At 50.9% G+C, this 21,843-nt stretch overlaps 1 protein-coding gene across 1 annotated transcript in view; it reads right to left on the bottom strand.

Annotated features, from left to right (window-relative positions):
• LOC115397245 (adhesion G protein-coupled receptor B1-like) overlaps positions 1-21,843 on the bottom strand; it is a 66,552-nt gene that overhangs the window by 6,417 nt on the left and 38,292 nt on the right. Inside the window, exons 2-16 of the mRNA XM_030103475.1 lie at positions 19,482-19,640; positions 18,803-18,907; positions 17,160-17,327; positions 16,677-16,841; positions 16,100-16,264; positions 15,740-15,904; positions 15,569-15,670; positions 15,379-15,485; positions 14,930-15,124; positions 14,520-14,588; positions 12,705-12,813; positions 12,053-12,196; positions 8,938-9,013; positions 7,561-7,663; positions 7,434-7,477 (exon numbers count right to left, since the gene is read on the bottom strand). Of these exons, the coding sequence (XP_029959335.1) occupies positions 7,434-7,477; positions 7,561-7,663; positions 8,938-9,013; positions 12,053-12,196; positions 12,705-12,813; positions 14,520-14,588; positions 14,930-15,124; positions 15,379-15,485; positions 15,569-15,670; positions 15,740-15,904; positions 16,100-16,264; positions 16,677-16,841; positions 17,160-17,327; positions 18,803-18,907; positions 19,482-19,640 (1,876 nt within the window). The remainder of the gene's footprint in view (positions 1-7,433; positions 7,478-7,560; positions 7,664-8,937; positions 9,014-12,052; positions 12,197-12,704; positions 12,814-14,519; positions 14,589-14,929; positions 15,125-15,378; positions 15,486-15,568; positions 15,671-15,739; positions 15,905-16,099; positions 16,265-16,676; positions 16,842-17,159; positions 17,328-18,802; positions 18,908-19,481; positions 19,641-21,843) is intronic.

The raw sequence follows: 21,843 nt of genomic DNA, 5'->3' as shown, positions 1-21,843 counted from the left end.
GCTTAGCTTACCAGCTCCGAGTGTGGAATGAACAGACAATGCAATTGTGAAGCAACTTTGAGTGTCCGGGTAAGCAATATATAAAGTCACTGCATTATTATTAATACGTGTCCCTGATGAAGCTGGAGTGGCGGTTAGACAAGACATTTAGGAAGCAGTCTATTTATTCTGCTGTTCTGTAGGACTCACTTTCAGAACCTGAGACTATGGATCTGCCTGGTGGGATCTCATGGGTTTGGCCATGACTCTGGTGTTTCCTGGATTGTTGGTAGAAAATGATCGATTGTGGGTCTGGGTTTTTCTGTACCTCTCACATACCGACTCTTTATTGTTAATTTACCAGAGTTAATATGATTTCATCGATATGCTGGGCTAGTCTGAGTTGGTGAGTTGTCAATGCACTTTGCACGTCATTTCAAACATGTAAAAAGAAGAAGAAGAAGAAGAAGAAGAAGAATATATATGAACATCCAAATATGTGATGAGTCTTGTTACACATGTCAGAAAGGCAGTAGGAAGAAGTCAAAAGCTGAGTGAATCCTCCCTCATTACATCTTTGTCAATTCGATCATTTCAGTGCCTCAATGAACCAAAAGCCCACCGTAAACAACATTCATCACTCACACACCGTAAATAACCCTCTCATCACAGAATCCTGTATATTGTCAAAGTCAGTTCCTTATCTGTGCTTTTAAATTCAGTTAGATCTGAACCTTGTCTGGTCTCCTCTGATAATTTGTTCGCTGATTTTCTCTCCATACTGTGAGACTGAAACTGCTTCCGACTTCATGAACGTTAAACTGGAACTCTCCCTCCATGGTAACTCTTCTTCCTTTCAGAAGCACTTTTTAAATATTATGAGGTCACAAAATATTCTTTGCTCTGTTTATTATTTGAATCGTTTTAAACTCTAGAAGATCCAGGAATTTCAGAGATTTTGATTCGGTCAGTGGATTAGTGTGTTCACTGTGGACAATTCTTCCTGCTTTTTTCTGCAGGATAACAAGCCTTTTTAGTGAATTTAGATACGTGTTTCCCCATACTTCCACACAGTTAGTTAAACATTCTGCCTCCCATATGTAATGTTCCAGATCAGTGCTGCTCCGCCCTTATCTGCAGGTTTTGCTACGTCCCGGTTCTGGCCCGGTCTCTGAGGGATGAACACTCATGCTGTTGATTGAAGGGGCCTCTGTGGTGAGCTGTCAGAGCGGTCACTAGGTCTTTATCATATCAGATTAGGTTTTGTACCTCCCTCTCATGTGGGTGTCCGTGTAAAGTATTTTAGTGTTTCCCTTCCAGGAACGAAGGCCGTTCATTTGAGTCTCCCGTGGTATGTTATGAAGTCTCATCTGAGAATACTTCTGTGTAGTTTGTTGATGTCTACTGTGGGAATGAAGGCCAGGGTTAAGGTTAGGGTTGAGATCAAAGATGGATGGGAGGGTGAGGAAGTGGTGAGATGGGGAAGATATAGCTCTGCAGTGCTTTTCTAAGAGTTTCAAAATACCCTGAAGTCGACTCGCAGTCGTCTGAAGGGAAGATGATCCAAAAATCATCTGTCAGGAGAGAAGGTGCTCTTGGACCTCGGCGACCTCCCAGGGACTTCTCTTTTCACTGCAGCACTGAGCTCAGCGAACTAACCGGAAAGGAAAAGGTAAGGATATATGCCAAACCAAAAAAATGAGGAAACAGGATTTCAAAGAGTCCAAAAGTACGACGAGACTGAAACAGCCTGAGTCGTTCCCTGGGCTGATGGGCTGGAGTATGTTCTCCAGGCAGCACCGCGGCGAGCATTCAGGAGCTCTACCTGGCGGTCTGCTCACAGAAGACACCGGGTTCCTCCTGATATGATGAGTCTTTATGACCAGTTGGTCTGTTCTAAAGCAGCAGCTTCATAACTCACTTCAACTCGTCTGAACAAGCTGCACACCCTCTTTCTCTCTCAGAAAGAAAGCAACACAGTAGGAGAGCCAAGAACAATTCATGATTTGCAATCTTAAATTCATACTTAAAAAAATAAATCTGGCTTTTAAATATTCCAGTTTCAGTTTTCTACCAGGCCTGTAAACCCTGTGCAACAGATATCACATCGACAGAAACAATCACAACCTAATCCGGAAAAAGAAGCTCGCTGTCGAGCATCTCAGACAGCGTAGTGACGGAAGTACACAAACACACCTGACAGCCACCCCAGCTCTGCTGTCAGCAGCCCACTCTGAAATACACAGTCACCAGGACTAGTTCAGATTACGGGACGTCTCAGAAGTCCTGTGGCAGGAACTGTAATCACAGCGATCAAACCTGTTCACCAGTCACTTCTGGGCCGTGCGACCTGTTCACCAACAGTGCAGAACTTTTTATCTGAATTAACATGTATTTGTTTTTAATAAGACTTGTTCCAGGTGCCACTAGAGGGAGCTAATTACCAGCACAGGCAGAGAATCAATGACTGAACCTAACATCTCATTAAAAAGCAAATATTAGTTTCCAAAAACATTCAAGACTAAATGTAAAGAGGTGAGTAGATCGATACATCCCTTCCAGGGTCTGATCCCTCACCGGCAGGCCGAGAGGACAGGAGGGACAACAAGGACAGCGAGACAGACGGAGCGTCTCCGCTCCTCATTAATTCCTCGGGATGAATTCCTCCGAGCAACACTCCAATTTTCTCTAAATATTAACTCATTAATCTTCACCGTTGTAGAGCAAAACTTTTAATTTTTCTATAACATCACACACACACACACACACACACACACACACACACACACACACACACACACACACACACACACACACACACACAGAGCTGTATTTGACACTACTGCTCAGAACCTCCTCCTGCAGACTGGAACAGATGATGTGGATTAAAGGGACACCATGGTGTTGATCAGACAGATAAACCGGACGTGGTCCATGTTGATGACGGCTTTCCAGTGCAGACTAAACTCAAAGGAGTCATATATTTTTTGTTCCAGCATGTATTTTCATGTTGGACTTGCCAGAAATCCTGGAGTTAAAAGTGGTTGTGTTTGTCCTCTTTCTTCACAGCAGAGCTGTCCAGACCTGCAGTGTGAGACCCTGACATGACAGACAGCCGCTAACTGCTAATCGCTAGGCGCTACATGCTACTGGGTGTTGTGGAATTTTTGGTGAGTCAGAGCTAAAGACGAGGAGTCAGTTTGCAGAGGATACAGACTCAAGTCAGCTGACTGAGAGAGGCTGCCGCTGCCAGCAGAAGCCAGCCCCTCTCCTGTAGCTTCAGCCACAGGTTTTCCAGACTGTCCTGAGGTTAGCATCTGATGCTTCTTGGATGAAAGTTCATGACTCCAGTCAGCTGCTGTCAGAGCAGCCATCCTTGGCCCAGTGTCCAAGAGAACCTGAAGTCAGAGCAGTCTGTTCTTTCCGCAGTGTTCCAGGGAACTTGAAGTGCAAACTCCAGTCAAAATATCAACGGGGCGAGTGGAAACTCTGACCCCCATCCGTTTTAAAAAACACCCACTCTTTTGCTTGGGGTGGACTGACAGCAGGGAGGCTGTAAAACTGCTCCTCTGACTACCACCAACCACTCTCACACTGCATCCACCCACATGGAAGTTCTCTCCGTTCTGTCTGTTCCACATGTTCTGTCTGTTCTAGATGTTCTCTGTAATGATAATAATAATAATAATGTATTGGTAACTGGTAACTGTAACTACCTGAACTGGGAGCTTCCAAGATCACCAAGATTGTGTCTCCTCGGGGACACAACACTGGTACCCCACATAAATAAAAATACCTTTAGCTTTTTGAAAACTGGCCTGGTGACATGTGGATAATTCTGAGGTGTTGGAAGGATCCCCAGGCCGCTGCGTTGGACGTGTGGAGAGCTCAGGTGATGGAGGCAGCGGCATGCGAGAGGATGTTGGGAGGTTGGGCGGTCAGGCTGAGGTGACGGATGAGCAATGGGACAGTACTGGAAGATTTGTATTGGATATGGAGAGCCAGGAGGTATGAAGATAGTCCTGGTTTGATGGAGATGTGCTGCATGCCTGCTGTACCCGGGATTATGGAATACCTCTCTATGGAATAATGCATATGTAGAGATGTGTTTGATCGCCTGCTGTCCTGCCCTTCCTTTTTTTTTCTTTTTCTTTTTTTTCTTTTTTCCTCCAGAACCCTTTTTTTCTGTTTATTTGTTATAAAAAGGAAAACTCAATAAAAATTTGAATTGCAAAAATAATGATAATGATAATAATAATAATGTATTGGTTTTATAAAGCACCTTCTTTTAGTGAACTCAAGGTCACTTTAAGAGTCACAGTCTTCACTGAATCCATACTCGATGGTGGGACGCTACGCCTGTTGGCACAGCTGCCCTGGGGCAGACTGAGCCAGGCCCTCTGACCTCCACCTCCACCCATTCACCCATTCACCACCCATCCACCCAGGCCTCTCGCCGTTCCCTGGTCTCCCCTCCAGGTACTGACCAGGCTCCACCACTGTTAGCTTCTGAGATGTGGCGGGATCGGGCATCACACGGCGATGACCTTCACTGTTCTGTTGGTTGTGTATGTATATTCCAGATATTCTGCATGTTCTCCTTGTTGTCTTTGACCTGTTTGTTTTAGCTGTTCTAGACTGTCTCTCTGTACTGGATGTTCTGTTTGTTCTGTGAACGACAGAACATCCAGTCTGGTTGACTGCTAACTGAAGCTAAATGCTAGCTACTGACTGAAAGTGTGAGTGGAACTGATGTTGGAATCCCTGCTGGTGACAAACAGTCCAGTCAGAGGTGTGAGTGTCTGCATTTATTCAGGAAGTGGAGGCAGACACGTGCTTTGCTCAGACTGCGGTGTGTTTTCTTGCTTTTGTCCCGCAGCAGGTTTAAACGTGCCGAGCGAGACGTTTAATCTGTGGACTGAGGCGGAGAATGTTCTGCTCTCCATCTCGGTAACAAGTGTACGCAGCCATCTAAATGCAAATGTCCAAACTGCAGAACAACACGGCCGCAGCGTGTCGGCCGCTTCCCCTCCGCTCGCCGCTCCTGTTCCGACACGCTCGCTTCTCTTCTTCTATTAAGCAAACAGGATGCTTACAGAGCGGGAGGACGAGCCGGCTCAGACGCTCTCCGGACGCCGCTCACATCATGGCAGGAGGAGTGTGTCCACAGAGTGAGCGACACCTTCAATTTTCCGCATGCTGCATCGCCATGGAGCAGCTGGAAGGTGGAGGTTAACATCCACCCGGACCAGAGCTGCGGAGCTGTCCGACTCACCCGGCGCCGGCTACCAGGGAGCAGCGCCGGACACGGTGAATCCACCCGGGAACTTCAACCGGAACGCCGCTACAGAACTCAGACCAGCTGCAGACCCAGAGACAGCATCACCGCTTCAACCATGACAATCCCACAGCCGGCCTGAGAACCGGTCTGAGAACGGGTCTGAGAACCAGTCTGAGAACCGGTCTAAGAACCGGTCTAAGAACCGGTCTGACGCCTGATGCACTCTGGTTGCGGTCCGTCTACGGAACGGAATCACCACAGCACTGTGATTCACACCGCCTGCGGTGTCTCTGCAGTCCGGTGGAGAAGGTTGCCAGATCTGTCGCTATCCCCCGTAGACAATTTGAAACCCGTTTTGCTCAACAGAAAGCAGCCCAAACCGCCGTCTCGGTTGAAAATGCACGTTAAAACCGTATTTGTATGATAAAAAACACGTCATAAACACATAATCATTTCATCAACCCGTCCGGCGTGTTCAAAAAAGACGCTTGATTTGGCAGAAACCCGTCCGATCTGGTAACACGGAGCTGCTCCGGTCACCGAGCTGTTTTGAGCCATTTTGATGTCATTTGACTTTTCAGCAGTGACGAAGTACAAAACCGTTCATTCCTCTAAAGCGTATAGTGACTACATGACGTTGTTTGTTCTGTATTCTACCAGAAGAAGTAAAAAAATAGAATATTAAGGCAAAAACACGACACAGGTTTTATTTTGAAATCAATTATTTTGGAACAAGTATCGCGTAGCCGACTTGCTTCTGTCAGGATTGACGCGGTAGGGCTGCGGCGTCCGGAAAAATAGGATCCTTGTGGAAAGAGACCGGAGCTCCACAGCCGGACCGGAGCCGGACCGGAGCCGGACCAGAGCCGGACCGGAGCCGGACCGGAGCCGGACCGGAGCCGGACCGGAGCCGGACCGGAGCCGGACCGGAGCCGGACCGGAGCCGGACCGGAACCGGACCGGAGCCGGACCGGAGCCGGTGTGCACCACAGCATTGATTTTAATGACTACGGATTAGCTGTGGTGTCCATTCCGCAGCCGGACCGCATCCAGTGTGCATCGGCGGTGAGAGCAGGTCTGAGAACCAGTGGAGAGTTTCTTTGGTGGAGGCTTCATCCTTCCTCAGCTTCAGTCCATGTTCTCAGTGTCTCTAAAGCAGACGGCGCTGGCCCGAGCAGCAGTCGTTCGCTGGTTGGTTGAATATTGCGTCCATCATTTCTTCTCTATCGTGATTGGTGGAATGGCTCCTAAGGCCCGCCTCCTGGAGTGAGCTGTCTGGTGCTTCAAGCTGTTTGTCTGCTCTTTTATTGCAAGTTATTTACAGAAAATGAGCCAAGCATCACTCCACCTGGAAACATGGTCTCCTGGCATTAGCATTAGCATTAGCATTCATGTCTGAATAGCATTAGCGTCCCTCTCCGAAGCGTGGCGGTAGTTCTGTTTAGTTCTGTTTCCTCTCATGGCCACTGAAGGATCATGATTTCCTTTTCCAGAAGCCCTAAAAGCAGAGCTCAGAAATCAGGCCTGTGGGACCAGCATGGTCAGCAGGATGTAACGGTTAATAACAAAACACTGCAGAGCAGTGGCGGTCTGCCTCTGTCCTGTGAACCTCATGTTGCACCCCGCTGGTCCAAACTGAATCCTGCTCCTCTGGGTCTTCTCTTTGTTTTCATCAGTAACTGTGAGATTCCTGCTGTAGGTGCATCAGATGAATACTAAGAGCCTGATGATCTTCATCAGTGGGAATTAAAGCAATAAATCATCCAGCCAGACGAGACAGCCAGACGGCGGCCTGAGGACCGGCCAGAGCTGCAAGCCCAGCCAGCCAGCAGCTCTCTACTGGAGCTCTCTTCCCACGGCATTTCAGGGATTCTACAGAATGAATGCAGTATTTGAGTTCTGGAAATGAAGAGAAAGGTGGCAGAACGGGGGTTTAACTCCTGTGAGTAATGTTCATCCTTCAGATTCTCTTTGTCAAAGATTAAACTTCTTTAGCACGCAGGGAATCAGCGTGGGCTTACCTACAGCCAAGATCAATACACACTTTATTTACCACTCTAACTGTATATTCCCACTGTTCCCACTGATGTTTGAGAGGTAACGGATCAGCAGCGTCTCAGGGAATTCTGAATGAACTCTGCTGTAGCTGCGCTGGAAGGCGGGCAGGTCTTACCTGTCACTCTCGTCCCAGGAAATGCAGGTCTGGTTGCTGGTTCCCTATCAGAGGACGGAGAGGAAGAAGCTGTGAGATCCTGAGAGGCGACGCCCAGTCCGCAGCTGGATGTCCGAGGCTGCCTTACGTTGTACAGATGAGAGAACTCCACCACGACGGGAGCGGAGAGCGAAGCCGGCGACGGTTTGATGGCCACCGACAGGACTTTGGAGTTCAGCACGGTGCCGTTTCTACCGGGAGAGACCAGACGGTCAGCAGCCGTCCCAACACACACACAGACCGGCACTCAGCAAAAAACACACCGCGTCCTGAGTCTTACTGCTTCAGGCCATGGTGGACATTCAAGTGGCCGCTTTCATTGTTTAAACACAGATTTGATTGTAGTTTTAGTAATCAGATTACATCATATAGAGACTCTGGCTGAAGGTTTGTGGGATTAACTTTCATGAAAGCGAACAACCGACCAATAGACTGAGTGAGAGTAGTAAAATACACATTAGTAACACAAGTAAGAAAGACCCTCTGTATCGGGCATTAGGATCACAACCTCAGGTTTGTTTAGTTTAACAGTTTGAGGGAAGTGGCATCACATGAGAAGAAGAGCTTCCTGTCTGCCGCTGGCTTCACTCTGCTCATGCTGGATCACACGCTGCTACTGTATGTCTGCAAAGTCTGGAAAAAGTTTCTGAATTCTGAGTCTACCTTCAGTTCTGGACTGTGTGGAAACAAAAGGAGAGCTGTGCAGACGCTGGAGCTTCGTTTCATTCCACTGGAGCTCTTTGCTTTTCACTCACTTATCCAGTTTTTTAGAGATTTTATTTCACATTCTCTGAGCCTGCTTAGTATGCATTGCAATTTCAGCTCTTCATAGGTGCTATCAATCATGTGGAATGAGACAATCAGGAGGACGTGGATTGCTGCTGGTGTAGGGACACTGAAAGCTTCCAGCTGGCCGAACACGTTGAACGGGCCACGCTCAGCCGCTGGCTCCTCACAGCCCGGGCCCCTCGCACCCAAAACACAATCAGTCAACCTAAACTTTAGTGTCATCTCGTCTCACACTCATCTCATCTTCCCCGACTGGGACGTGAGACGCAGAAAAGAAGAGGAGACAAGGGTGAAAGGACAAGAAGGACGAGTGAAGACGGGCAGGAAGACGCAGCAGAGCAGCCTCAGGAAGAGGAAGGACACGGCTCCAGCCTCTGTTCAGGGAGACAGTCGTCCTCCGCTCACCGACAGCAACAGACAGACGCAGAGAGGAGGCGTCCCCAGCATGCACTGAGACGGACACCCGTCAGCTCCGTCACTCAGGGACAACCGGCCCGTGGCGGCCAAGCGCTCGTAGCAACGTGGCTTTTTGATTCTGGATGTGTTGTTGCAATTTTAACTGCAGAACCGGACAGAACCGGACAGAACCGGACAGAACCGGACAGAACTGTCCAGAACCGGACAGAACCGGACAGAACCGGACAGAACCGGACAGCTGTCTCCACGGCGCTCCTACCTCTGTAAGCTCAGGATGCTGCCCAGGTTCCGGTACAGGACGATGCCGGTCACAAACGTGGACGAGTCGTCCGAGTCTGCATTTGGAGGAGAAACAGAGGACAGATATGACACGCTGAGACAGCGGGACACACACATCACACAGCCCGGTGTGTGTTCAGGCCGCTGAGGAGCGGCAGGAAGCTGCAGGTCGGCCATGACGTCTCCACCCAGCACACACACACACAGGCCTTTACACTGCAGCTGGCCCACATGAGCAGCCAGCCAGAAACACACACACACACACACACACACACACACACACACACACACACACACACACACACACACACACACACACACACACACACACACACACACACATACACTGGCTCAGCGGTGTCTGTATGCTGATGGTGAATCAGTCCAGTCAGTCTGAATCCTCCTGTGTTGCTGTTGTTGCTTCAGTTGTTTGGTTGTTTCCACTGCGGTGGTTGTTGTTGCTCCTGCTGTACTCTCACTGTTGTTTCTGTTCTATTCATTGCTACAGCTTCTGCTGTTTCACTTCTTGTTTGTTGTTCCATCTGTCGCTCTCGTTGTTGTTCCAGCTGTTGCTCCAGCTGTTGTTCCATCTGTCGCTCTCGTTGTTGTTCCAGCTGTTGCTCCAGCTGTTGTTCCAGCTGTTATCCCAGCTGTTGCTCCAGCTGTTGTTCCAGCTGTTATCCCAGCTGTTGCTCCAGCTGTTGCTCCAGCTGTTGTTCCAGCTGTTGTTCCAGCTGTTGTTGCAGTTGTTGTTCCAGCTGTTGTTCCATCTGTCGCTCTCGTTGTTGTTCCAACTGTTGCTCCAGCTGTTGTTCCAGCTGTTGTTCCAGTTGTTGCTCCAGCTGTTGTTCCAGCTGTTGTTCCAGCTGTTGTTCCAGTTGTTGTTCCATCTGTTGCTCTCGTTGTTGTCCCAGCTGTTGTTCCAGTTGTTGTTCCAGTTGTTGTTCCAGCTGTTGTTCCATCTGTTGCTCTCGTTGTTGTCCCAGCTGTTGTCCCAGCTGTTGTTCCAGTTGTTGTTCCAGCTGTTGTTCCAGCTGTTGTTCCAGCTGTTGTTCCATCTGTTGCTCTCGTTGTTGTCCCAGCTGTTGTTCCAGTTGTTGTTCCAGTTGTTGTTCCAGCTGTTGTTCCATCTGTTGCTCTCGTTGTTGTCCCAGCTGTTGTTCCAGTTGTTGTTCCAGTTGTTGCTCTAGTTGTTGTTCCAGCTGTTGTTCCATCTGTTGCTCTCTTCGTTGTTCCAGCTGTTGTTCCAGCTGTCGCTCCAGCTGTTGTTCCAGTTGTCGCTCCAGCTGTTGTTCCAGTTGTCGCTCCAGCTGTTGTTCCAGTTGTCGCTCCAGCTGTTGCTGTTATTTTTTGAGGTTAGGGTGAGGGTCAGCCGTGGTTCCACTCATACGTGGTGTAGATGACCTTTGACGGCTCAGGGGTCGGACCTCCCTCACACTCCTAACAACGGGCAGCAGCTGCAGCACAAAGGACTCACACCTCATCTTGCTCAAGGAAACATCAGCAGACTGAGGACTGAACCGCTGACCCACTGAGCCGCGGCTCCTCCAGAGGATTCCTCCTGGTTGCAGATGACGGGTGCAGATGACGGCCTCCACCTGCCGGCCGGTCTGAAGACGCCAGCTCCTCTGCAGTGTGGCGCTCAGGCAGAAGGTGCAGCTCTGGGCAGCAGCTCAGCTCCCAGCGGCATCGGGGGGACGCAGCAAGACGTGGCGTCCAACTCCGACCGTCCAATACGCTCCGCCACACTGTCTGTCCAACAGGCTGCCTGAAGGACCGGACTGGGACTCCAGGCGCTCTGGACCCACACACACGGCACGGCGGCACGCTGTACAGCATGGAGACGCCCCGGGATGTGGACAGGCGGCGAGGAAAATCACAACACACACACACTCAGAGCGAGTGTGTGTGTTCACACTGACAGCTAACACACAGCTCCTGCTACACCTGTGGGGATGAACGGATGAATAACAGGCAAAAAACACGCCGGGTTCACCCAGTTCACAACTAAAGCCTCAGACCACGCAGCTCAAAACATGAATCAGTGAGGATGAATGGGTGAAATCCTCATTTCTCTCCAATCTTGTCAGACATGAAGATGTCGGGACTGAAACTGGAAGAGAACCGAAAACTCCGAGTTCTGTCTGTATGATGTATGAAGGGGTGAAGGCAGGGAGACGAAGGGTTCTAGGGAGGGAGATGAAGGGGTGAAGGGAGGGAGATGAAGGGGTGGAGGGAGGGAGATGAAGGGGTGAAGGGAGGGAGATGAAGGGGTGGAGGGAGGGAGATGAAGGGGTGGAGGGAGGGAGATGAAGGGGTGAAGGAGACGTGTGAAACATTAATTAAATGAAAATAGAATAAAAAGTTGATTCACAGAGATTATTCTTACAGGGAAAGGCAGAACACACACACACACACACCTGTCCTCAGTGTTTTGTACACTCTGCTGTTGGAATTCATGCACTGTTCAGGCAGATGGGCTCGTATCGTATTAACAATGTATGAAAGTTGCTGTGGAGTTATTGAAGACAACGTGTGTGTGTGTGTGTGTGTGTGTGTGTGTGTGTGTGTGTCGTACAGCTGCTGAGCAGCGGGTGATGCAAGACGACTCTGCCGGGCTCCCGCATGTTTTATTTGCAGCATTAAATACAAGTATCTCTGCATGTGTCTGTCTGAGCGGCGCTTCGCTGCTCAGATTAATGGCAGTAAACACTGGATCAGAAATCAGACACACACACACACACACACACACACACACACACACACAGTCTCGTATTTCTATCCTTGTGGGGACCTTCCATTGACTCCCATTCATGTCTAGCCCCTAACCCTGACCCTAACCCTAACCCTAACCCACACCACAACAAAGCCTAACCCTAAAGAAATGTTTTTGCACTTTTACTTTTTTCAGTAACAACAACATGGTCAAGAAAACACTGTTTCTCCTACTTAGGACCGGAAAAAGGTCCCCACAAGGCACGTCGTTCCACGTTTTGCTATCCTTGTGGGGACATTTGGCCCCAACAAGGATAGAAATACAAGAACGCACACACACACACACACACACACACACACACACACACACACACACACACCTGGCTTGCCGGTGGTCAGGATGTTCTTGGGGATGGTGACGCGGTCCTCGGAGCTGCGGGCCCAGTCCACCATGCCCCTCCAGCCCTTCATGGGGAAGCTGATGTCTGCATGTCCAACAACTGGACGCTTGTGGATGCTGAGGACTGGAGGACACAAATCACACGGCGCTGTCAGGGGTTTGTGCCAGATTCACAGCATCTTCATCATCACCATCATCATCTCCATCATGAATCTTTCCACTCAGAGTGTTTGGCTGCAGCCTCCTGATCAGGGGACACAGCTGAGCAGTGGCGCTGTCCTCTCAGGATGAAAGTGAGGACATGGTCAGTTTGTGAGGTGCAGACAGGAGGTCGGGGTGGATGGCTGGCTGGCTGCAGACGACCAGGTGCTGCCACTGCAAAAACACCTGTCCTCTACGTCCAGTGCTCTGTCCTCTGTCCATCAGAAAGGGTCCTGATGTGGATTCAGAATGTCTGCAGTCTTGAAGATCTGCAGTGGGGAGCTAATCCTCAAATATCAGGACAAAGTGTCTCCAGACCTGAACCAGCAGCTCACCGCTCCTGCTTCACTATCTCAGTCCAGACAGCGATGAGACAGCGCCGGATGGAGACAGATGAGTGAGGAGACGGTCAGGATGGAGAAAAGACTGACCCAGATTATCGGTCACTTCGTACATGTCCTGGAAGTCCTTCATCCTCAGGCCGATGACGTCCACAAAGTCCTCCACCAGGCGGAACAGCTCCTTGATGTTAGGTCCCAGCTGGACACACACACACACACACACACACACACACACACACACACATACACACACACAGATGAGAGGATTACGTTGCTTCATGTTTATGGAACAGATTGCTCGTTGCTTGCGGTTGCTGGTTGCTGTTTAGGGTTGCTGGTTGCTGGTTGCTGTTTAGGGTTGCTGGTTGCTGGTTGCTGTTTAGGGTTGCATTACAGGAGCTTCACATCGTGAGCTTTGGAGCTCCACATGGTGGCCAAACACAGGAGGTGTGTGAAACACACACCTCCTCCTGCCGAGCAGGAAGTGCCACTGGAGCTAAAGCTGGATGTCAGTGATACACAGAAACTGTGAGTAGGAATCAAACTACAGACCAGCAAAACCAGCAAACTAAAGCAACAACATGAAGAGCCTCAGTCAACGTCCTCTTCAGTGTTTCTCTACATTTACATGTGTTCACTGTGGAAACATGAAAAACATCAAGATTTCATTTATCATGAGCAGATGTGAGGTTCTGCTTGGTGGATCTCTGTCCTCCAGAGAACCTGGACTCCAGTCCAGTGTGATGTGATCCACTTCAGGGAAATGCTCACAGTCAATCCAGTGGGGATTATACTCCAGCTTCAGATGAATTAATCTGTGACTCATGTCTCTCTGACTTTAGCAGTGTTAGTCTGGAAGAAAACCCAACGAGATGCAAACGTTTTTACTCCATTAACAAGCAGGAAAGACTGTTTGATCTGGAACTCATCACAGATTATCAGGATTAAAACCAGAACAAACAAACAAACAAACAAACAAACAAACAAACAAATAAATAAATGAATAAACAAACAATACGACAACGACTTTCTAAAAGGAAACACCACAAAAATGCTATTTAAAAAAGGACACGGACCACAACTTCCAGTTAAATTAAGAAACAACACAGAAAACTGAAATGACAAGGAAAACTCCACCAGCCTGCACTCAAGGTGGACCGGAGTGATGGCCTAGTGGTAGAGCATCCGCCTCACAACCGGGAGGTCCAGCTGCTCGGCATATATAGAATGGGGTAGGGAGTCGAACACACAGAGCTTCCAGAGGCCTAACCCCCCAACTGTAACTTCCACTACTACTCACAGTAGCTGTGTGGCCTGGGGTTACGACACGGAGATAGGCGCCAGCCTACACACTTAGCATGGGAGACTTCGACTGCACTCAAGGTAAACAGGTGATGAGATCTTTTAATGTTCTCTTCAGTGTTCAGTGACTGCCTTCAGACTCTGACTGCTGTATGAAGACACCGTCTCTAAAGCGTCTGTCCCACTGGAGGAGCAGCCGGTATCTGACTGAGGACATTCACAGTGCTGCACACAGCTCTAAACCACCGGAGGCTTCTCTGGGAGGCCGGCTGGAGAGCAGGGTGTGGGGGAGGTGAGAGAGCCTCCTGAAGCTGCAGGAAGCTGACTGACTGGTCCTCAGAGCAGAACGTGGGTATTTTTATCCTGCGCTCCCTCGGAACGGGCGGACGGCTGGACCGAGGATCTGAACGCAGCAGATGGAGGCGTGGGCGGAGGCGCCCATCACTTACTCATTAGCTGCAGTTATTCTGGTCCCGCTTTACCTTCCCCTCCGTCAGGTGGGCAGGTGTTCCACCTGTGTCTTCGTTGGCGCCCGCTCTGCGGTTATTCCGAACACAAAGCCGAGGCGAAGCTGTGATTACTCACAGACGAGCTGCCACTAACCAGTTTTGCCTCCTCCCATCTCTCCCGGTTCTCCTCCATCAACAGATTGCTGACCGACTGCACGAAGTTCTGGAAGAGACAACAAATTCCAATGTGTTCACATTCAGCCAGTCATGAGCAGTTACACAACACTTCCAGAACAACACCAGCAATATGCTGCGCTTCCTTCTGCTGCAAAAAGCCCGACAGATTGTATTTCCCACTCATGTCGACCTGATTAGACCAACATCAGAAAGTCCCAACAACATGTTTCTCCAACACACAGGGTGCTTATGGAGCACTCACACACACCGTCGCTGTGCTTTATCTGCAGGACTGCATCATTTCAGACTGAGAGAGGACTCGGTAGCTGGATCTGAATGATGACAGATGGAAACGGTGTACTGTGGTTGCTCAGCTGAGGAACCCACCCTCATGTCTGCACTGCTGGGACTGTAGTAGGCCCTCCTGAAGATCTCCGTCATGTTCTTCAGCACGTCCACGATGGCCAGCAGGTCTCCGCTGTAGCTGGTGCCGTCGCTGGACGTCACCCTCAGCTTGGTCATCACCTCGGAAACGCCGTCTCCCACCAGGCCGCGCTGGGCTTTGGACAGATGTTCCCGAGTCTGTCGAGGGGGAAAGACTTCATTTGTCTTTGGAATACATTCAGCTTCACAGTATATAAGGTTGATTGACCTTCAAAAAAACACTGCAGAGAAACAGGACCTGTCTTCTCCTGCTGCTGAGGCAGTTTTCTTGCACAGAAATACATCTGAAGGTTTCATCAGAGCTACGTCTGTGAAGCGAAGCCCTCTTAGCAGAAAAGCGTGAAATTCAGAGCGGCAGGACAGCAGCCGTCTGCCGAGGCCGTGCTGCTCACCAGGGTCTGGATGCTGCGGTAGTCGTTGGAGATGCATTTCATGTAGGTGGGGTTCTCCCAGTAGGCGATGCCCTCCTCGTCCAGGGTGCAGCGGCGCAGGATCAGGCCTGAGCGGTCACACAGGACACTCGGTCGGACCTTCATTCAGCGCTGGCGTTCGGCCAGCGCCAGGACGAGGCCGTGTGCTCACCCATGGCGTTGGGAGGGCAGCGCACCGCCGCCGTGTCCCCGGCCGGAGTCATCTTCCAGACCACGTTGGAGAAGTTGTCCTCACTGCAGATTTCGTGGGGTTCTGTTGACGGAGGCAGAGACGTGAGCGGAAGACGAGCTTCTACCAGCGGCGGGGCAGGACTCCTCTGACCTGGACAGCGCTTCTCGCTGCAGCGCCGGACCTCCTCTCGCTCTCCCGGACACGGCTCGCCTCCGAAGAACGGGCCGTAACAGATCCGGTTCCTGTGCTGACTGCCCCCTCCACAGGTCTTAGAGCAGCCCGTCCACAGTGACCACGGCTGCCATTTCCCGTCCACTGACAGGCAAGACGCAGAGGAAAGCTCGCTCAGGCTCAGGCGTTGATCAGAAAAACAAACTCAGGGTGAAAACTAGTCTCAACTTTTAATAACGAAACATGGAAAATGTGCAGTGATGGTAGAGAACCCACGATGGAGTCACTGAGAGTTACATTAAACCAGAGAGTTTCATCGGGAGTGTGGTCCGGTCTTACCCGGACATTCTCCCAGGAAGCAGTCCACAGTTTCCAGCCACTCCCCTCTGCACTCGGACCCCCCGTACGAGGGGCCGTTACACTCCCGAGTCCTCTGCATGGTCCCGTTGGAGCAGGAGGACGAACAGGAGCTCCAGCTGGACCACTCGTTCCAGACACCGTCCACTGAGGGGACGGAGGGGACATGTGAGAGGGGCTGCAGCAGGAGGGAACCTACAGAAACAACGTCGCACTGCACATGGCTAAATGGCTAAATGCCTCCCAGTAGAGAGCGCCACAGTCCTGAGAAGAGAACCGCCACTGCTAAACTACCCACTGAAGCCTTCTCTGCCTGTTCTACATGCTGTTCTGGAGTGCACGTGTTATGAAGTGTGTTCACACATCGGACTGCAGAATATCCTTTAAAGAAGAATGGAACTAAACTATTTGAAGAGCTGAATCCTTTACTGTCTCACAGTTGGCAGATTGCTCAGGGAAGTGGGCGGTATTGTCAAAAGCTAGAATTATATTCATGGTAAAGTAAAACAGACTGCCAGCGAGGTATTCCTGTCCTGAGCGCTGTGGTGGACGTCCTCACCTGGACACACTGCTATGTTGCAGAATTTAGTTTGCTCGTCAGGGCCGTCACAGGGTTTCCCCCCAAACTGCGGGGGCGTGCACGTACGTGCCCGGGACCTGAGGCCTTGGCCACAGGTGGACGAACACAAGCTCCAGGGTGACCACTCGTCCCAGGCGCCGTGCACTGCAATCAGAGCAGCTGGAGTGTGATTTATAGACAGACAGGACTCGGCATGTGACGGTAAGGCACTGGGACACTGAGGCGGGTCTTCCTCGGATCTTCACTAGTTTATGGTGGAGGAGGAGTCTCCCTGCCTGCCAGCCTGAGAACAGACTTAAGTCTCTCTTACACCAGGTGGAAATCAAAGGGGAACTCTGCTGGTCAGGCTGCAGAGGTCCTGATCGTGCTAGCTAGCTGCAGAGGCCAGTCAGGTGGGGCAAGGTCCGGGAGAGGGCTGGGCAAGCGCAGGTAGGTGGCAGGAGGCGGTGGAGGGGGGCTTACCTGGACAAATAGCAGAGTTGTTGCAGGGTCTCTGCTCTCGCAGTGGCCCACTACACTGGGTGCTGTAGGAGGAGGACACACAGAAACGAGTGCGACTCTGCCAGCCCTCCCCACATGTAGCAGAACACATACTCCACGCTGACCACTCCTCACCTGAAGCTGAGTCTACTGAGGAGGAAGGGATGGGCAGAGGATGGGGAGATAGAGGGAAGAGGGGAGGAGAAGGACAGGAGAGGGCCATAACTAATTACCATGCAGGATGTAGCCTCGGCGGCCAAAAGAAGAAGGGTAGCGGTGAGAGAGGGTTCTAGCTGGGCCACATTTGAGGAGCCGTCTGTCAAAGGCCTGTGATGGAACTGCTCTGTTCCAAATGACCGGAACACCTCCACTGCAGGCACAACGGATGCTCCTGGAGGGCCGTCAGCGCTCCAAACCAATGCACACCTGTCAGAGCCAGCAACCCTCTGGCAGCCTGGAGACCAGGTCCTCAGGAGAGACGGCCCCTGAAATGGACCCCAGCTTCCAGTCGGATTGTCCCACTCATGTCTGAGGCCCGCTGCCATACCCTGTGCATTGACTTCCAGGGGAAGTGAATGCCACTCACTGAGGATATGCCAGGCGTCTCTCACTGGCCGCTGCCTGCTGATTCCACAGTACAGGAACTGGACAGCCACCGCTGGTGAAGCAGGGAGAGGAAGACTGAGCAGGAGGAGGGGACCAATCAGCATGTTACAGCGATACTTCACCCTGAATCCAAACGCAGGAAGACACTCAACCAAAGAACAGCTTCAGAGGTTTCACGTGTTCACCTGCTTCCTCACTTCGGGATCCGTTCTGTGGAGCTCGGTGAAGGCAGAATCATCACAAAGCTTCTCAGAAAGATCCGAACAGAGCTCCTACTGACAGTCAGGGACTGAGAGCATGCAGGATCTCAGGGACCAGGGTCGGAGAGCCTTGTTTTAAAGAGCTGAAGGGAATTTAAACATATCACTGACATAAATATATTCTTTAAGGTCCTCACTGAGCTTTCCCTCAGTAGCGATCAGGCAGACAGCTTTTTGGTTTCTGACTAGCAGGAAACATGCTTTCTGAGGGAAGGAGACCCAGCAGGTTCAGGAGAGGTGGAGCAGGTTCATGATTCCTCACTGCATGTCGACACCAAAACCAGCAAGATTCTGAGATCTCTTGGATTATTTGCAGTCTGGGTTGGGCTAATGCATCCTGGTCCAAGCAGCTAAAGCTCAGCCACTATCAGGAAATCCTTCTTCTTGAATTCTGGGAACAGAATAAGTCCTCGTTTCCTGAAGAACGAGTCCGGCTCCAGATTCCGGGTGAAGTATCACAGAACAGAGAGGGAGGACTCCGTTTCAGATCTGGCTTTACAGACAGTGCACAGAGTCCTGTTAGAACCTCACATAAACCACTCCCACTACGGCTCTTCAGGGTCCATGTTGGAATTCGTCCGCGGCGTACGAGGCACTGTGGTGGGAGATTTTGATGGATGTGTGTGTTTGGGGTGGGTGTGACTCTGGGGCTCCCTGTGGAGGTGTGTTGATGATGGTTTGTGCTGCAGGAGTGTGGGGTGTAACCCAAGCTGCCGTAACGACTGATGCATGGGATCCCTCTGCGTCCTGTTGTCTTACCTGTCTGAGGGCTCTGCGGTCCGGGCCGGGGCTTGTCTATGTCCTCACGCTTGCGGCTGTCCACCGAGCGAAGGGACTGGCTGCGAGAGAGATGGCGGCCATGGCCTAAAGGAGGGTGAGGCAAGGCCAGGGGAGGAGGGGCGGGGTTAGCATCCACAGCTCCTTCATCAATCGCTTATATTCGGGACACAACCGTGACGTGATTGGTCACCCAGAACAGCATCAGCCAAACTTGGGACTTGTGTTGTGCCGGTACTGTTGATGTGTGTGACGTGTGTGCTGTGTTTGGTTTGGTTTTGGAATGTCTGTGGGTCCAGGACGAACTACAGAACAGAAACATGTATACAGGGATGGACATCAGTCCTCCAGGAAAACCTCAACAGGAACATGAGACCGGAGCTCCAGGTGTCCCTGTGCTCATTCGGTGTAGTGACCATGTGGACGTACTGTGCATGTGTGGCCTTCAAACAGACCGACCATGCCACTGGAATTCATCGATCAAAGCCCCCTTTCCAACATGCACTCCTTAAGTCAGCAGAGACTTCTGGAGAATGGACACAGCTGATGGACTGGATGTGGACAGGAGCCGGAAGCACACACTGCACACGCCACACACTGCGTTTACCCACAAAGCTTTGAGAGATGTGCACACGCATGGGGACTGAGGGTGAGGAGTTACCTGAGCAGGACTCGGAGGTGCAGGGCCGCCCCTCCTCCACGATGCCCTCGCAGAGGAACGAGTCCTCCGGAGGAGACTGGCAGGTCCGGGTCCGGGTCTGCATCCCGCCTCTGCAGTCACTGCTGCACTGCGCCCACTGGCCCCACGCACTCCAGCCGCCTGGACACACACACACACACACACACACACACACACACACACACACACAGTTGACATCTGAGCAGCCATTCGTTCTTCTTCTTGAGAAGCCGTCTCCTCCTGCAGCTCCGGAGTGGAAAGCAGCCAAAGCATGTGAGGAGAAATGCTGAAAAGCTTTACACAGAACCTTCTGTTCTGTTTAAACCACACAACGTGCCAAAGCATTATATCACAACAACAACCTCCAGAAATAGAACCGCCGTTTCCATTGTAGTCAGTCACACTGCGAGCCTGATCTCCAGCGTCAGTGGGCGGTCCACTCATCAAACCGTGACAGACGTCACACGCAAACTGGAGAATTCAAGCTAATATTCGGCTTGCTTCATTAGTTCCTTTCTCCACAAAGTTATGAGCGCCCTGAGGGATTCCAGATTGAAACTCACTTCGCTGCTTTAACCACACAGGTCAGTTTTTTTTCTGTCAAAAACAACCCAAAGCTTTTATCTGCAATCTGCTCCTCTTAGCCTTCATGAGGCTGATTTTGAAAAAAGAAAACAAAGGAAAGCCCCACCTTCTATGAAAAGGATGGACCTGCACAGCACCTGGAAGACACACACACAGTGTGTATGTGTTGAAAGAACAGGTTAGGGAGGGAACTGTGGAGCTCCTGGTGGTACTGACTGACGGATGCTGGCGGGTCTGTTCCAGAAGTGGGAGGAAGATGGGTCCAGCAGCAGAAGGTGTTTCAAAGCTCCGCCCACCAGCTGCACCATCTGCAGCCGTGCCTCATGGGAGGCTGACTGTCGCAGTGTGTATTACGTTTGGGAAGTGGCAGTCAGTGCTGAACGTTGACAGTCTGGGTGAACGTGGAGAGAGCGTGCTGTAAATCTGTCGTTGTGTTCGCGTTCGTTCTGGCATCAGTGTGTGTTCTGCCACATGACGGCCTGCACCGCTTGGCCCACTGCTCCCAGTCTCCCTCTGAACCTTTGGCACAACTCCAGCTCACTCCTCAAACACTTCCTGTGCAGGAGGTGCTGCGCGTCACCTCAATGGTGATTTAGCGTCTTTAAAACACCTCTTGGAGTTTGGGTCCAGTCCGGCTGGTCCAGACTGGACCAGCTAGTGTTGGGCTGGGCTTTTTTTTAAAGAGGGCTTCATCCAGTGTACAGAGGGACTGACGGAGAGGACAGACGTCTTCCTGCTTCCTGCCAGGCAGGAGGAGGACGCTCTGGAAATGTTTGAACAATCTCTTGGAACTGTCATATTCAAATCAATGAATTGTTTTTGGAAACACAGACGTGCCACCTTGTTATTTCAGATCCTCCCCGCAACGTCCAGACCCTCCACATGCCGAGTCCAGCGATCCACATGGACCTAACCTGACGCTTTGGTTTCAGCTTCACCTCCGGATGTCAAGAAGCACCTCCGTCCACCGACAGCAGACAGCACACCTGGAGCGCTGGACTGAAGCCTTTCCCGGTCGGAGAGAGGGACTACACATCAGAGCAGGTCCTCTGCCTCCCACAGCGTATTAACGGTGCTCCACCGGCTCTACCGTTTTCACACAGCCTGGTTTGGCAGTGTATAGAGAAGCAAATATAACTGCATTAGTTCATTTGAAAATTAGTGAACTGAACTTTGAACTAGTTCAAGAAGAATTTAAACTTTCCCAACAACAAGGACGATTTAATTTTCTCCCTTCTGTGTTAGTTGCTGAGCTAGCACATCCATGCATCCATCCATCCATCGGTCCATCCATCCATCCATCCATCCATCCATCGGTCCATCCATCCATCGGTCCATCCATCCATCCATCCATCCATCCATCCATCCATCCATCCATCGGTCCATCTTCTACACTGTCTTTTTCCATTCAGAGTCATGAGGCATTGGAGTTATTCCCAGCTAACCATAAGTGAGGACAGCTACACCTAGACAGCTGAGAGCAGGTGAGGACAGGTGAGGACAGGTGAGAACAAGATGCATCATGGACAGGTCTCCAGTCCATCACAAGGCAATCAACCACAGACAGTCACATTCACACCTAGAGGCAGTGTAGGGTCTCTAAAGCTCACAGCACAGCCCAGAGGAAACACACACACACACACACACACACACACACACACACACACACACACACACACACACACACACACACACACACACACACGTTGGGAGAACATGCAAACACCACACAGAAACACTTAGTGGTGCTTCCTCTGGG

Source organism: Salarias fasciatus, chromosome 11 (genome assembly GCF_902148845.1).
Source record: "Salarias fasciatus chromosome 11, fSalaFa1.1, whole genome shotgun sequence".
Lineage (NCBI taxonomy): Eukaryota > Metazoa > Chordata > Actinopteri > Blenniiformes > Blenniidae > Salarias > Salarias fasciatus.
Note: the sequence above shows the minus strand (reverse complement) of the source record. Positions and strands in the feature narration are given on the sequence as shown.